Source organism: Rhinatrema bivittatum, chromosome 18 (genome assembly GCF_901001135.1).
Source record: "Rhinatrema bivittatum chromosome 18, aRhiBiv1.1, whole genome shotgun sequence".
Taxonomy (NCBI): Eukaryota; Metazoa; Chordata; class Amphibia; order Gymnophiona; family Rhinatrematidae; genus Rhinatrema; species Rhinatrema bivittatum.
The window spans coordinates 36759299-36776755 of NC_042632.1; the positions used below are offsets into that span (position 1 = coordinate 36759299).

Consider the following 17457-nt stretch of genomic DNA (forward strand, 5'->3'; position numbering starts at 1 on the left):
GCGAGCCCGGGCCGGCAGGAGGCGGGGAGGCTGCGGGGGCGCCGCATGCAGGTCCCCTCCCTCCCTCCCTCCTCCCCACTTCCTTATCGCGGCCGGGCCGATAAGCAGAGGGAAACCTCGCGCCTCAGAGAGAGAGAGGAGAGGACCCGGCCCGCCCAGCGCCTTCAGTCTTCGCCGCGGAGGAAATGGCAGCGCCGATCGCGTCCCTGGCCCTCTGTGCCCTGCTGGCCTTCCCCGTCTCGGAGGCGGCGATGCGGCTGCTGCCGGTCTACAACGACCCGCACTCCTGGAGGCTGAGCCGGGTAAGCATGGCAGCCATCTCCCCGTGCAACGCAGGCTGCGGCAGGGAAAGCTGCCCCTCCACGGCCGGACTCTCCACCCCCCCAGCCAAAAGGCTGGCACTCCTGCAGCTGAGGGGTGGTGATCCTTTTATAGCGCCAATAGGAAAACTCCCTGTCCCGAAGAGCTTACAACCTAAGGTGGAGGGCCACAGGAAGCAAAGTGCCTTGCCCCGGCGGGATTGCTGTCTCAGTTGCTGGGCTTCTAACCTCCAGGCTCTCCTTTTGTCAGCTGTGCCTCACTCCTTTAGGGGAGGGCAGTACGGGACAGGAACACATCCTTGCAGCCCCCCTGCCCCAGTCTCCTGTCTATGGAGGTGGCTCACATCACCCAGCTCAGATGCCCCACAGGGGCCTGGGATGATACCTGCCAGTTTTTTTTAAGGCTGACACATTTTGGCACTGGAACCACACAGAAGAGTCAGGTCTCCCAGGAAAGGTCCCTTTCAGCTCTAAATGGCAAAGGGACCCAGTTTGCCTGTGCATTTGCCCTTGGAAAACAGGTGGGAAGAACATGGGAGGTAGAAATAGTAATAATTATAACAAAAGGGAGCTCTGTGCTATGAACTGGGCTTTGATCTTTCAGGCTTCTCTCAGTTCTTCCAAGGCCGCTTGTCACTGTCGGAGGCTGGACCACAAGTGGCTGCTACCTCACAAACTTCCCACGGGTGGCCCGGCCCTCCAGGAGTCACTGGGAGAGGGCAGAAGATGCAGGGCTCCCACCCCCCTGCCTGCTCTGTTGTTGAAGCCCAGTAAACTAATTTAAATGGAGCCCTGCTTTTAATCTCTCCCTCTCTAGAAAGCCTCTTAGCTGGGAAAGTGGAGTTTGGGTGGGAGAGTTACAGGAGACAAGGAAACATTCGCTCTGTGAAGCTGCATTTTATATTTTAATAAAAAAACAAAGTAACCCCAGAAGTTTCAGTTCCTCGCAGTTCCTAGTTTCACATCACATCACATCCTCCCTAGAGCACAGTATGATAAACGTTTCAAGGTCCTTATTCAAAAGCATTTATATGGCTAATTCAGAAGTTAGGCTGCTAAATGAATACTTGGGCACTCACCCAGCTCAATTCTAGCCGGTTAATAAGATAACCTGCCAGCTAAGTCAGGGGCGCTCCAGGGGCGTAACTGGGAGGAGTCGAGTTAGCCGACTAACTCTGATATTCAAAGCTAGCCGGATGACTTAGCCAAAGTCGGGCCAAAGAGCAGCTCTAAAGGTAGGCGGCTATGGTTACCCATCTAACTGTAAGCTGGCCGGCTGCAGTCCATAACTTTGCTAGCCGGACTGAGTCTGAACGAGGACCTCTTCATTGCCAAGTGACAAACAGCTGAAAAGTGAACCAGAAAACCCAACACAGATGAGGAAGATGACAAACCCTTTCCTGGACAGGACAGCGCTATCTTACAAGTGGCCACGCTTTCTGGCTGGCAGCCAGGGCCAGTGCAAGACAATTTGGCGTCTTTGGCAAACCTTTGGTCAGGAACACCCCTCCTCCCCCCTAACTTTCCTAGCGGCTGTAACTCCCCACAATGCTCCCTCCTGCCAGTGGCAGAGGATCCAGCACGACACTTCCCTTCTGTAGTGGGTCTGGTGCTGGCACAACCCCCCCCCCCCCCCCCCCAAGATCTTACGCTGGGGGAATTTTAGCCACCCCCAACATTTTGACGCTCTCAGCAATCGCCTAATTTGCCCTAATGGAAGCACCGGCCCTGCTGGCAGCTGGGATCTTTCTTTAGCGGTGGGGGCAGGAATAAATGGGCAGAGTGGGTGCTTGGTTGGTGCTTCTTGTCTGTCGTCTGTGTTGCTAAGACCCAGGAGACAGTAAATATTGGAGAGTTTATGCTGCTTTAGGTATTTTATTCGTAATAGAGGAAAGGACTCTTCTTTTGGAGGTAAGTGATACAACGTTTGCTGTATTTAATTCTGGGGAACTTAATTTCACCAGAAAGAGGAACTGGTTTCCCCTACAGATGGGGCTGTGGGCATTTGCAGACCCCACCCACAATCTGGGTACTCACATGAGAGTGGAGTTTAGTGATTACAGTCCCGAAAAGTGGAGAATAAATCATGCCAAACGTCTCCCCACCCACTCTCAAGCTGCTCGCTGTACACAAAAGTCTTGCACATGCAGGACATCTGTGGATTTAACAAACTTTATGATGTTTCTTAAGTTCCTTCTTTATTCCACCATCAAAAATGGTTTCTATAAACTTCATACATTGAAAAGGATCAAACCCCTCCTACATCCACATGACTTCCGGACAGTACTACAAGCTACTGTATTGTCTAAATTGGACTACTGCAATTCCATCTTACTAGGTCTCCCAAATAACTCACTACAACCTCTACAGATGCTACAAAATGCAGCTGCAAGCTTGCTTACCAACACGCACCGCCGTGAACACATTACTCCAGCTCTACAATTCCTCCACTGGCTTCCGATTGCATCTAGGATATTATTCAAAGTGCTTATCCTTATACACAAGTCATTATATAACCAAGATATGCATGGGTTCTCTGATCATTTTACTTTCCATACATCAGACAGACCAATAAGAAAAATGCACCAGGCTAAACGCTCTATTTCTACGCTCAAACATATAAAATATGTTTCAACAAGAGAAGGATCATTCACGATAGCTGGAATCAACATATGGAACAAAATGCCCACAGATCTGCGCCAGGAACCCTGCCACAAGAAATTTAAACAGAACCTGAAAACCTGGCTGTTTAAACAAGCCTACAATGTATGAACACTTCCCCTCAGATAATACTGTTTATATGACACATATACAACATTACCTATCCATACCAATCAGATTCTGTTCAGTAACACTAAACACATTCTTTGACCCATATACTTGCATGACTCTCTCTAATATAAAGACCTTTTAATCCTCTAATCTGTCAATTAATTCCTATCTCAAAAGTAATCTATATTTCCTGTTATATGTTCCCAATTTGTAAATATGTTTAAAGTTATTTTACCTACCTGCTAAATGCTTTTCCAATAGATTATTTGATGTTAATTATTTTATAGTTTTAATTTTATCCGTTATGGTCCATTCTATAGCTATTGGATTGTAAAGCTTGTTGCTAATTTAATGTTCATTGTAAACCGAGGTGATGTTTCCTAACGTGCCGCGGTATATAAAAACCCTTAAATAAATAAATAAAATAAAATATTAACAATTATCAAGTGGTTATCAGGGCTTTACAGTGTTCCTATTTGTGCTTCGCAGGGTCTCAGGATCCTTACCTGCCCTCAAAGCTCACGTTTCTCTCCTTCTGTTCCTGTAGGTCAGCGCCTTTTCTTGGTCCAACTGTGAGGGGACATTCCCTGGAAAAATTTGCAGTCTGTCACTGACTCCAGACCCAATCACTATTCCGGGAGAGCTGAATGTGGCTGTAGAAGGGAACACTTCCGTGCCCCTCATCACACCTGTGAAAGTAAGTACGCAGCAGCCACTGGGAGCAGGAACATCTGGCCTGAAAGGTTTCTGCATTCCGGGGCCTTCAAAACTCTTGGAGGGTCAGAATTTATTGATTTCTTGTTTCACTTTCTCATTAGAATGCAGGCAAGATTATGGGGGTGCGACCAGAGCGAAGTCTTTGCTGGATCACTAGGTTGTAGGTTTTTGTTATTTGCAAATTTTTAGCATCGCCGTCTGTGTTTTCTGGAAACTTTTAGAGCTGACCCAGATTCGGGAGACAGGACTCACATTGAGAATTAGATGCGCCACAACCTCCTGTTGATTGTCAGGAGGATCCTCCTGAGGGTCTGCTGATTTTGCTTGTAGACTCGGACACACAAGAAAGAGCCTCAGGAGCTGACAACCTTGGTGAATGTAGCAAAATGGAAAGCAGCTGGGTCTAAGATGCAGAGCTACCAACAAACCCTCATGGATGTGTTCTCAGCATTGTAGGAAAGGTAACTCTGGGGCCGATGCAATATGACTGCACAGTAAAATGGGTGCTCGTATCGAGCGCCTGTTTTACTAATGCGCACACAGCCACCTCTCCTGGGCACCCGATGCAATAATCAAACGAGCTGCAGCATTAAAAAGGATGCGCTAGGGGAAATTGTTCGTCCCTAGAGCTGCGAAGCATTGGGCGCTCAGGAGACGCGGCTGTGCGCGGGTTAGTGTGCTACTGCCGGGCTTTCTGCAAACAAGCAAAGGCGAGGCAGATACCTACTCTCCTCCCGGCTCTGGAAGTTGGGGCGAGTTTTAAAGTCCCGGATCCTGCCGACTTCTGGCTCCCCTGGGTAGCAAGGGAAGAAGGATGCTCACCTCCAAAGTCTCTTGGGACTGATTTGTTTTAAACTGCTGTTTGATATAAAATAAAATACGAAGAAAAAAAATAAAAAACTCACCAGGTGAGAGTGCGTGTGTGCGTCTAGTCCGATCAAGGTTTAGTTCCTCCTGCAGCTGCTGATCTGTATGGGGAACTTGCTGTGCAGACAGTAGGAGGAAGCAGAAAATAGCTGCTTGGCTACTGGGCCCTTGACTCGCGGTATTGACAATGCCAGCTCTGGGGCCAGCGTTAAATTAACAAGGGTGTTAATAGCTAATAGCCTCATCTACATTCCATTTACATATGATGAGTGCTATTAGCTGTGCCTGAGTTGGGACGCGCGCTTTGGATGCACGAATCCCTTTTTTGCATCAGATCACTCATTAAGCTGTGCGCTAGGCTGAGCGCAATTTATTGCGTCGGCCCCTCTGTTTTTACCAGCGCTACCTGCACGGCTGGCTCAGAATAGTCTGGAGTTAGCGGGCAGCCTGTGCTCCAGAGCTCTGCACCTTGCTTGCTGGCTTCTGAGACTCCATCGGGAGGGAGGGCACTCAGGCAGTTCTCAAAAGCCATTTATCCTGGTGAGTTGGCTCTCTGAGAATTGCCCACCATGAACAGAGATGTGGGGGGGGAGGAACGACACTCGCACTTTTACCTGAAAGGAGTGTTCTTTCAGAGGTAAAAGAACCCGCAGAAAAAGGTTGTGTATCTCTGGGGGTCCTAGCAATTTTCAAGGGAAAGTTGCCCGTACAATTTGCGTAGCTTTGAAAATTGTTCGACAATACAGTTGACTCTAGAACAGATTAAGAGCTCTCAAAGCCCTGATTATATCCAACGGAATGTGGAAGGCTGGTGGAGAATCTGATACTGAATGTGGGGCGTGCTCAGTGCGCCCGGGCAAAGTTCTAGAATCGCTGACATAAGTGTTCCGCATCGGGGCTCCCTCTGATGATGTCACCCACGTGTGAGAGCTCCCATCCTGCTGGCCTCTGAGAACACCTGTTACAGGTGAGCAACTCTGCTTTCCGATCTTTTAGCTTGTCAGAAGGTTTGGAAGGAGATAACGTGGGCCCTGGGCTGTTCAGGGACTTGAAGGGGATGCAGAGGGCTTTGAACTGAGAGGGACTGGGCTAATGTGGTCTGTGGAGCTGGAGTCAGATTTCAGACATTTTTTTTTTTCATTTGAAGCATTGTGGGGGCGTTTCTTTCCAGTTTAAATGTGCACATTTAGATTTTCGGAGGAGAGGAGAGCTGCTGCCTCTCTTGTTAGTTTTCACACGTTTGAATTGACCGTTTATTGAAGACCCGTTCTATGATTTGCAAATGTGTACTTATTCAATATGTTTTGATAGTTCTGGATCAATTCTTGAGCCAATGGTAAATGAGGAGATCAGTCCAAGATATGCAAAATGTGATTCCATTCTTTCTTTTTATAATAATGTTATATTTATAGAAATGAAACATAGTAATGATGGCAGAAAAGGACCAAATGATCCACTCAGCCTGCCCAGCAAGCTTCTGCCAGGATCTGCTGCACTGTGCAGGTTAACCCCCATGCTTATCGGTTTCCCAGAGCGTACAAGTCAGGGCCCTCGTTGGATGCTGTTCGAATCCACTTTCCCCTAACCCTTGCCATGGCCCCCCCCCCCCCCCCCCCATTCTCTTCTTTTAAGGACCCTCCACCACGGGCTAGGTCTAATATTACTGCCACTTATTTACCTAGAGCCGCTGCAGCAGCAGGGCTCGGCTCTGGGCATGGCGCCGCGCCCGTTTGGTTAAGGGGTGCTCAAACCGGTCCTGGGGACACCCCCCCCAGCCAGCCAGTTGGGTTTTCAGATATCTCTAATGAATATGCATGAGAAACATTTTGCATGCACCGCCTCCTACCTCATGCATATTCATTAGGGGCCCCCCCAGGACCGGTTTGAGCAGCCCCCTTAAGCAAAACATGCGCAGTGCTGCACCGTTACACAGAAGAGACAGCCCCTGCTCCTGGAGCTGGGAAGCCAGAGCAAGGCAAGCCGCTTTAATGTCAGCCCGGTGCCAATGGCATAGGGAAGTGAGGCTGACTTACCCGAAGCTCTGAACTCTGCTCACAGGCCTTTTTTTCTGACTCACAGTCTCATGTCTCCTCCTGACTGTAAAGACTGCTGAACGGCTTTGCTAATACCCAAGAAGAAAAGCCCAGTGCAGTTTTCCATCCGATTCTGCTTTCATTATCATAAAATGCATTGCCTTTTACCAGGTCAAGTGCCCAGGCTGGCTCCCATGTATACAGACTGGTTTAAGTGCCACAAAGTTAATTCTATGCCAGTCTGTGTCTTGTCCATCTCAGCCGGCCGCCTGCTCCCTGCAGTAATCAGATATAGATGGGGCAGTGTTTGTTCTCTTTTTGCTGGAAGCAGAATTCGCACTTCCTCTGGCTCTGATCAGGCACAGTGGTCAGAGCCCTGCACGTGACATCACTGCAAAACTAAATGTAAACCAGTTAGAATAACCCCTGTTTTATTGTAACTTTTTTCTTCCATGCACTTGTTATACTTTTGTAATGTATACTCTTATGTTTTAGTTATGTACGTTATAATGTATTGCTCACACCTTGTTTTATGTAAACCGACATGATACGAATTGCCGTGAATGCCGGTATAGAAAAACACAAATAAATAAATAAATAAACAAACCTCCCCTCCAAGGAAAAGGGGGTCACGTGTTCAAGCCCTGCTGAGTACCGAGTGCTCACAGGGTCGGGAAAAGTGGAGTTTGTGATGGGGACGGGATAGACCTGTAGGACACCAAAGGGAATCGCTCTGAAAAATAAACAGTCCACGTCGGTGTTGTGTTCCAAACAGGGAAAAATAGCTTTAGCTAGAGAGAAACATAAATCTCAAGGACAGGCCAGAATGCAAAAACTCCAGCTCTTTCTAAATGGCCACGTCTGCAAGGCCGAAAGTCCTCCGCCTGCCAGAGAGAGCAGCGGAAAGAAACCCAGCGCCTGCCTCCTGTTACATCTTAGCAGCAAGGCGTGTGCTCGTAGTTCAGAACATCATTTCACGCAGGTTGGCGCGCAGTCGCTTTTTGAAGCAGTCGCCATCCTGCCGTGGGGGTGGTGCAGCCCACCTCTGTCCCAGCGGTTGGCATAAGCACTTTTTGGGAAAATGCAACAAAATTCAGCAATAGCTTGGCTTGTAGCCGGGCTTCCTGTACTCTGCAGTCCGGCACCACTAAGCCTAATATGTTGCCAGCCATGCTTGGCCGCAGAACTTAATCCAATGCCTCTGCACACCGAGGAGCCACAAAGCTTCTTCCTTTCAGCAGCTAAAATATACCCACGTCTGCATCCTATAGCGGCAGGGTCGTAGGATGAAGCTGAGATTCATTACCCTGCATTGACATCACCGGCCTCTCTTCATTCTTTTCTTGATCTGGAACGTGTCTGCAATCTCACAGTATCTATTTGTGTCTCCACCAGCTTGCCATAAAAATGCAGAAACATGTCTTGGGCTTGTGGGTGGACATTCCCTGCGTGGATAACATTGGATCCTGCACTTACGATGATGTCTGTGGAATTCTAGACTCCTTGTTCCCCCCAGGAGAGCCATGCCCAGAGCCGCTAGCGAGCTGTGGCATCCCATGCCACTGCCCCTTCCAAGCAGTAAGTATAGTCCTGCCTGAGCAGCAACAGAAGAGAAAGTAGCAGGGGGCAGAGACGGGGAAACCGCTGGGTGCATAGGAGAGCTGTGATGGGACTGAATGATTTGATTTTTGGTAGAACTCCATGCTTAAGAACACACAGTCGGACTGGAGGTAGGATGCTAGATTTGGTGAAGCCTGGTATCACCCAGCATGCCACTTCTTATATTCTTATGTTTGGCTGTGCCTGGCATGGAAAGTTTGGTATCCTGCTGGCAGTCCAGAAGTATGCCCACCTGTCAGATGGGGTACCACATGCCATACTTCTGACTCTGAGTGCAGGGTATCTGGATCAGGTAAACGGGGCGATGAAGGAACTTGTGAGTAACTCTCAGAGTCTCTGCTGGGATGAGGCCACAGGAGTCCATGTGGCACTGGTGGCCCTCGGGGGTAACCTTCATATCTTGCTCCTCTCTGTACATTTAGATCCATTACGGCTGTGCCTCGGAGGGGTTTGGCCCCGCTTGCTGCTTGTTTGGGTCAACTCTTTGCTGCTGTTACTGAAAACTGTTTTCCATTTTATGTTCAGGGTGTCTACACCTTACCAGAGAGCACCATCCAAGTGCCTGATGTGAGTCTGCCCTCCTGGGCTACCAATGGCGATTACCGCCTCACCGGGACCATGAGCAGCGAGGATAAGGAGGTGGGCTGCGCCAAGATCAGCTTTTCCCTCCAGTCGGCTTCCGGCTGGCACTGGTTGAAATAGAGGCGAGGAGAAGCAGCCGGGGCAGCCGAACAGGAGCGACCTTCACATCACAAGCAGCATTTCCAGTCTCTTTTCCTCTTGCACCGGCAGCTGAGATCATCTTAATGTTTCTTGAAATCTGCAGCAAGCAATAATAAGTCTTATTAGTTTCTGTCTGAACTTGGCATCACGCCAAGGAATCTCATCTCCCCCTCCTGTTCCTCCATGTACTTTTTCCGTTTTTTTTGCAGCACTGGGTCCATTTGATAAAGCAGGAAGCCCTATAAACCTGATGGACCGAAGTGGGTCATAAACATTTCTTGCAGAAACCCTTTTAGTACGGAATGGCACCGGTAGCTAAATACCTATTTGTCCAGCCAAGTTTTATTTCCGGTGCTAAAACTGGCGATTATGTGGAGGGGCTGCGGGCTGTTGAGGCAGGAAAGGGCAGAATGAACAGAGCCTCTGAACTTCCATCTCGATCAGGCCGACGCAGTACGGCTCAGCATGCGACTGGACGCACACTTTGGACGTAAGTCTATAACCCCTGAGGCAAAATGGGTTACAGCACGTCCAAAACGCATGTCCAATCGCACGCGTAGCTAATAGCGCTCATCAAATGTAAGTTTGTGTTGATGGTCACTATTAGCTATTCCTCCACAGCAAAAAAGAAAACCAACAAGAGCCTGACACGCACACATTCTTACTCACTAAAATGAATGCCTGCCCCGAGCAGGCGTTAATATGGAGGAGCCCAAAAGGTGTACAGGAAAGCAGAAAATCTTGCTTCTCTGTACTTCTTCCAACTTAATCTCATGGCGATATTAAGTCAGAGGAACAAAAAGGAGTTAGGTCAAAAAACATTTTTTTTTTTAAATGGTCTGACCAACCCCAAGCTTTGGCCTGATGGGCCAAACGGTCCAGGTCAGACCCGGGTGTGGGGGGGTCCAGTACCTGAATTTGGAATCTGAGGACCTTCTGAAAACCGCCCTTGCCAGACTGCAAATCTCCTCCCTCCCGGCCAGGAACGCCTGCCAGAGATGCTCCTCCCGCAGGGCTGTTCCCGATTGGTCCTTTTCACTGGTTCCTGGGGTTCCTGAGATTTGCAGTCTGGGAAGGGCGGTTTCCTCCTAAGGCCCTCCGATTGCCAAATTCAGGTACTGGACCCCCAGGTCCGACCCAGACCACTTAGTCCATCGGGCCAGACCTTTGGGGGGGGGGGGGGGAGGGGGTAGGGAGCTTAGGGCAGGTGAGCCACTGGGCACCCAGCCATGTCTCTTGGGCGTCCAAGGTCAAGGGCGCGTTAGGGACGCACGTTTTCCCTAGCTCGTCCTTTTTAGCGCGGCAGGTCATTTAAATATGACATCGGGTGTCCAGGGGAGGTGGTTGGGCGTGCGTTAGGAATGCAGGCACTTAGCATTGAGCGCCCGCTTTCTACGCGCCGATATTGCATTGGCCTGAACCTTGGAGTGGTGGGTTTTTTTTTGTTTTTTTTTTAACAGGGTCAGGTATTCCCCGCAAGGTTGCAGAGGTTCCTTCTGTTTATAGTCTGGCCACTGCGATTTCATGCAGGACTGCACGTGACATGTCCTTTAGAGGTGACAAATTCCCTTACCCCGCAGCTGCATTCCAGCCTTCCGAGTAATTCCACTTCCTTCCTCCCCCCCCCCCCCCCCAAAAAAAGCTCACGTTGCTTGTTTTAGCAGCCAAAAGCAGTGTTCTTACAGATGAAACTGTGCACGCATTTCTTGTCCTTTTTCTAAATTTCGCTGCAGCAACAAGAAAGGGTCCAGGAATTTTAAGAGTGCAATTCCAATTCCACCCTTGAACGCCTTGTTGATCAAATCTTCTATGACTAACCCTCTCTCTAGCTCAGCTGACATTCGGTTTTGTTGAAATGCTCCACTGCAGGTGTCCGTGCGCTCAGGGAAAAAGAGAGAAAATATGAATCTTATTTAAATCACAAGGGTTTTGGGAGGGAAAAAGAGAGCAGATGGGGGGAAATGCTGAGCCAGCCTCCGACGTGGACCCCCACAGTAGGCCCTGGAGAAGGGGGTTTTTTTTGTTTTTTTTTTAATTTTTAGCGATGCGCACGACTTTTTATTTTGCTTCCTTTCCCCTCCCCCTCCCCCAAGATTGCCCATCAGCCCTTGCTTTGTGTTAATCAGAAGAAGGTGAGGCTCAACGGACCTCTGGTCTTCTTTGGGTTTCACCGGCCGTGTAACTAGGTGATGGCTCTTTCTGTCCATGGATCGCATGGGGAGATTGCACCAGGAACTAAGCTGGGGCTTCCCAAACCTGACCCGGTGACCCCCCACAGCCAGTCGGGTTTTCAGGATATCTACAGTGAACATGCATGAGATAAATGTGCATATACTGGTTCTCCATGCTATGCAAATGTATCTCCTGTGTATTAAGAACATAAGAAAATGCCATACTGGGTCAGACCAAGGGTCCATCAAGCCCAGCATCCTGTTTCCAACAGTGGCCAATCCAGGCCATAAGAACCTGGCAAGTACCCTTGCAGGTATCCTGAATACCCGACTGGCTGTGTGCTCACCAGGGCAGGATTTTGAGAAGCCCTTGAGTTAAGTGGTTTCCCTCACTTTCTCCTCCTACTGGGTCCTGCCCAGGAGCCTGCACAGTTGCCCAGGCAGTGCAAAGGAATCAGAGGGCAGTGCAGCGATGGAAGAACCCCCCCCCCCCCCAGTGATTCCGGAGGTAAAGAACGTCGTTTCCTGCGTGGCCCTATGAGCGCCGTCCACCCCGGCGGCGAGGCATTTTAACGTAGCGGACATTCCCGCCAGCTCTTGCTGAAGTCTGACTTTAACCGTTCCATTGAGGCTCCGGTCTAACCACAGACCATGAAGCAGTCAACACCAGCAATGCAGAGCCGCAGGCAGGTACTGATGCACCGGGATTCCCCTTTTCGCAGAACAAGTATTTCCTTTGGCTGAGGTTCTTTTCTCAGTGCTGGCAGGTTTCTTGCTTCTTCTTGTTTGCTGCCTGTGTGGTTCTCACATTTTCGGCCTCTTTCAGTAGATAAAAGGTGTCTCCAATGTGGGATGTCTGCTTGGCTCTCTGTCGTCATTTCTGGCTGGGACATCCAAGTCTCCAGAAGCATGATACTGGTTAGGACCGGGCACACTAATGTACTTGACATTTAACGCTAGTGATAATGCTGGTACCTGGGCAGTTTTGATATTAACAGCAAGCCTAGCCCTAATAATGATACACATTGAGAAACTTGGCAATAATGCGCACCACACTGGTAATGTTGTAGGGCTATGTTGCAGTAACATGGTTTACAATGCATTAACATGACCTCACATGTCCGCACTACAGGGGGGGAAGTAACAAAAGCCTAGTTTTGCAATAATAGGGGAGATACCGTTGGGTAACACAGGTTTGGTTTTGTTTTCCTTAGCAAGATCAAACACACTATACTGGGCCTTTCTGTGCCAAATCTATGTGCAACATCTGTGCTTCTTTAATTCATGCATAAATCCTTGTACGCAAAATTCTGATTATGCCCCGTACCTTTCCCCAGAGCGCAGAGAAAATGCAAACTTGTAAAGTTTGTCATCAAGTGGGCCTGAGCAACGGGGACTGGATCTCCCCATTAAGATCTGCCAAGTGACTCAGACTGGCCATTGCTGGAGACCATCTGCTGACCTAGCACGACACTTATGTTCTTAAGGTTAGAGGCGGCTAGAAAAACTGGGAAGATGGATGGAAAGGTAATGACCTGGGCTCTGGTGGTGTGGTATTTAGAACAGAAATCTGGTTTCAGTCTGAAGTTCCAAATGAAATGAATGTCTTGGGTGTCAGCAAAGCCCTTGGATATTCCATTTAATAAGTAAGAGGGGTTCAGAACTGGACTAAGGAGGAGTGCTGCAAATCAGGTTTAAGATGCAATGGTATGAATGTGGGCCAAGGACTAGAAAAGGAAGTAGAATTGCAGGCCAGAACTAAGGTGAAATTTGACTTTTCTTTCCTTGAGTCCTGCCAGACCAGTCCAGACAAGTGAGTTATGTTCCCCTCCTATCAGCAGATGGAGGCAGAGATCAATCTTTAAAGCTGACTACCTTATATAATCTGGTGCAGTAGAAGGAATCCTCAGTAGACTATTACCAAAGCTAACACCTATGTGTAACCTCTCCTAAAAAACAAAAATTCAGTTAAAAAATGATTTTTTTGAACAGCAAGAGTCCCTAGGCTGGTTCCCTGTGGGAAGAAGCATGGCCAAAACCTGCAGTCATCTCCATAATCCCTCACTCGGTCCTGGCTCGACCGAGGGAGAACAGCCCCCAAGAGTCTGTCTCCCTAGGAGCCTAATTCCTGCTGCACCAGAGCAGTCGCCAATCCCATCTGCTGGAGGCAGAGAACCACTGAGTATTCCCCCTACTGCACTAGGCTATTTCAGGTAATCAGTTTATAAGATCTCTGCTTCCAGCGCTTGGTAGGAGGGGACATAGCTCACTGGTCTGGCAGGACGATAAGCAAGGTACATTTTCAGAACTCTCAGGCAGAATCGGAACAGCAGTGGCACTGCAATTTAGTATTGAAGAAGAGTGACAAGGAGAGGTGGACATCCTATTAGTGAAATAGCGAGGAGTACAGATCCTATAGGTCAGTATTGAAATTCTCATGCTTAAGTCTAAAAGCCTGCATGTTCAATTATTCCTTACCTTTCATGAACAATTGAAATAAAATGTAAATGATTAATTACAGATTGAAAGGCCAAGTTATGTTTGTTCTGCTGAGCTTGCTTTTCTTTTAGAAAATTTAGGCTTTATTACGCACCTCTTACTGTTTTGTTACCATGATTCTATATGATTTTGTGATTAACTGTAATCAGAGTAGAGATGTTTTGGGGTGGGGTAGTCACTTAGCTTTTAATAAACCTTTTTACTTCAACACACGTGTTGAGAGTTTGCTGCTCTGGGATTCTGTCTGTGTTTTTGTTTCTTCGTCTTTTGCGTGAGACTCAGCAAGGATCACCAAACGCACTCCTTTTTCTCTCACCTGAACTGGCCCGATTGCTCCTTGTGCACCCTGCCATCTATGGATGTAACAAGAATCCCAAGGAAATTCCAGTACTCACATGGTGAGCAAGAAAATCAGTGGTCACAACAACTGCCAGGCATGTGAAATAAAGAGATACAGTATGTTTGTAGACCCCTATAACACTTACATTGACTGGCACTGGAGTTGCGTGGATGGATATTCTGACAGTGCTGGTCTCTGTGAGTACTGCATGATTCAACAAATGGCATGTAGTGTTTTTTGGGGTTTTTTTGAGTGAATTTTGCAGATTTTTTTAGGGTTATTGCTGGATTTTGGTGGTGTTTATTTATTTATTTCCTGATTTTTCTAGACCAATGTTGGTATAAACCTTTACACCGGTTTACAATGTTTCTTTACAATAAATTCAACATAAAATACAATTCATAAAAACAAGGAAAACAATCATAAAATCCTAGAACTAACAAAGTTAAATACACAGTAAAAATTCTAATTAAGGGGGGCGTAACCAAGATGGCCGACTAAGAGGTAGCAGCTCCCGGACGCTCTGATCGATTCTGAGTTACTTTTGTTACTATTGCCACTTTTCTTGGAAAATGCCCCACAAAAGAAAAGGTAAGGTGAGGGTATACCCATCCGAACCCTCCCTACCTTCCGACCAGAGGTTAATCCGGGAGTACGCGACATCAGTGGCGCAGGCGGCGGCTCCCGCAAGTGGAGGGGTTAGAGGAGAGCCCATTTCACCGGGAGAGATATCTCTAAGCCTGCCGAACCCGAAACATGCGCAGCAAGCTTCCTCCCCAGAATCTCCTGAAGCTACTGGTGAACCCCGAGGAAACTCGGTTGGAGGAGACCAGTCGGTGGGAGCCGAAGGAGTTAGCTCTGGGGTAGCGACGACATCAACCCCCATAAAGCTGAATGGAGCAGTTGGAGAAGGTGGAAGAATGGCGGAGGTAGCTGAGAGAGTGGATTCGACTTCTAGAGCTAATGGGGTGAGTCAGAACGCTCACCGGATTGAAAAACCTGCAATTGTGACTTTAGACTCCCTATGGGAGCTTATGGCTGGAATGGACATTAAGATACAGGAGCAATCTCATAAGTTACAAGGAGTTTCTGCCAAATTGGATATTGTAGCCCACGACCATCAGCAAATATTACAGGAACAAGGATCCGCTATCCAAAGGATTGAGTCGGAGGTCAAAGATTTAAAAGAAGTTTCAGCAGCATTCTCTAGGGAAAGGCTTGCTACATTACGTAAAATGGAGTTTCTTGAAAACTCTCTCAGACATTTGAACCTTCGTTTATTAAATTTCCCGGTGATAAAGGATGAACAATGCCTAGTAACAATTAAGAAATACCTGGGAGAATTTTTAAAAATCCCCCAGGAGAAAATTCCTGTGATAAAAAAGATATTACATCTTTCTCAGAGGCAAAGTACACCCAGAATAAGTGTTTTGGATAATATGGACAATCTGACGCAGTACTTAGAGGCATCAGAAATAGAGGTCGCCAGAAGAGAGACTCTTTTAGTGACTTTCATTTCAGAAGAAGATATAAATTTGATTATGCGTAATTATTACAAAAATTTACGGGTACCTTTCTGTGGGGACTTGGTAAGGATATTTCCTGACCTTGCCAAAGCTACCCAGGTGAGACGGAAGGCATTTCTTCAAATGAAACCCAATGTATTATCTTTGGGAGCAAGTTTCATTGTGAAATACCCGTGTAAGTGTGTTATAGGCTGGCGTGGGTCTACTTATATTTTCTTTGATATACCACAGTTGAGAGAATTCCTGAGTTCTAAATGCCCAATGACAGTTGAAACATCTATGGAGGGTTAGTAATTATGAATGTCTACTCTTGGTTGGCTATTGTTTGAATTAGAATTTCCTTATAGATTACTCCTCTGTATTTCTGCACGCCCCCCAAAATATTGTCCTCTATAATGTGATAGTGCAAAACTAAGAGTTAAAATGTTACCTCTAATGGAAATGACTAAATTGTGTTTTCTTTCGTATTTCATTGTAAAAGCACTTAAATTTCTGTATGACAAAGAAGGATTTGTTATTATAATTTGAAAAATTTAATAAAGAATAAATTAAAAAAAAAAATTCTAATTAAGAACTAAACTTTGTGCATAACTAATAAAATAATATATTAAAAATTTTAAATAATCTAAAGTGTTAAACATAACTGATAAAATAACATGGTAAATTTCTAATTGCCTTCTACTTGAAATGCTTGTGCATATAGCCCAGCTTTCAATGCTTTCTTAAACTCTTCCACATCACTCTGGAGTCTTAATTCAGTAGGTAATGCATTCCAAAGACCTGGACCTGCCAATGAGACAGCCCTTTCCCTGACGGAAGTAAGTCTGGCTGTAGTAATAGAGGGAATAGTAAGAAATTCCTTTCCAGCCGAACGCAAATTTTGTTGTGGCGTATGTATGTGTATGACTGCATTCATCCAGTCTACTTGTTCTGCGTAGATTGCTTTATGTAAAAGGCATAAGGCCTTAAATTTAATTCTGTATTCTACTGGTAGCCAGTGCAGAGCAGCTAGGATGGGAGTAATATGGTCTCTTTTGTTTGTGCCAGAGATTAGCCTGGCGGCCGAATTTTGCAGAACCTGCAGTGGTCTAATTGAAGACTTTGGGAGGCCAAGCAGTAAGGAATTGCAATAATCTATATTAGTAAATATTAGTGCTTGTAGCACAGTTCTAAATTCTTCATGGTGTAGTAATGGTTTCAAGTGTCTCAGAATTGATAGCTTATAGTAGCCTTCCTTTATCTTAGTTGAGATGTGTTTTTTTAATGTGAGTTCAGGATCCAACCACACGCCCAAATCTCTGATTTTATTTCCTAATGGGATGGACACACTTTCCATATTGAAAATTTTAGTTTGATCAACTGATGAAATTTTACTCTCCAACAACATCATTTCTGTTTTTTCACAGTTAAGACTTAATTTCATTTGTTTTAATAAGTCTAATAATGTTTAAATACATCTTGGCAATTTTGAAAGTATTTTCGATGTAATCATTGATTGGCAAGACGATCTGAATATCGTCTATAGATATAATAATTAAGTTGCATATCTGACAGTAATTGGCATAATGGTAACATATACACATTAAATAGGGTAGCCGATAGGGCCGAGCCTTGGGGTACTCCTGTTTCAAGTGAAAGTGGTGTGGCTCTCCACCGAGGCGGTCAGCTCCAGCACTGGTCTGTGATGTCCTTAGGTCTGAACAAGAAAATCTGGACAGCAAATTCTGCACCTGCCTTACATTTAGTAATTAAAATTTTAATTAATAATTGGGAGAGGCCAAAATGTGTTCCAGAGTATAGTGGAGCCCCCTCAAGAGGAATCCTAAGATGGTATTATAATAACAAAATATGTGGAGAAGGTTATTTATA

At 46.6% G+C, this 17457-nt stretch overlaps 1 protein-coding gene across 1 annotated transcript; it reads left to right on the top strand.

Annotated features, from left to right (window-relative positions):
• The first annotated feature begins 3 nt into the window (after positions 1-3).
• LOC115080022 (ganglioside GM2 activator-like) lies at positions 4-13930 on the top strand. Its single transcript, XM_029584034.1, has 4 exons — positions 4-302; positions 3640-3789; positions 8105-8287; positions 8855-13930. Exons 1-4 carry the CDS (start codon positions 186-188, stop codon positions 9029-9031), a joined length of 627 nt encoding a protein of 208 aa, XP_029439894.1. The 5' UTR covers positions 4-185; the 3' UTR covers positions 9032-13930.
• Positions 13931-17457: the final 3527 nt, after the last annotated feature.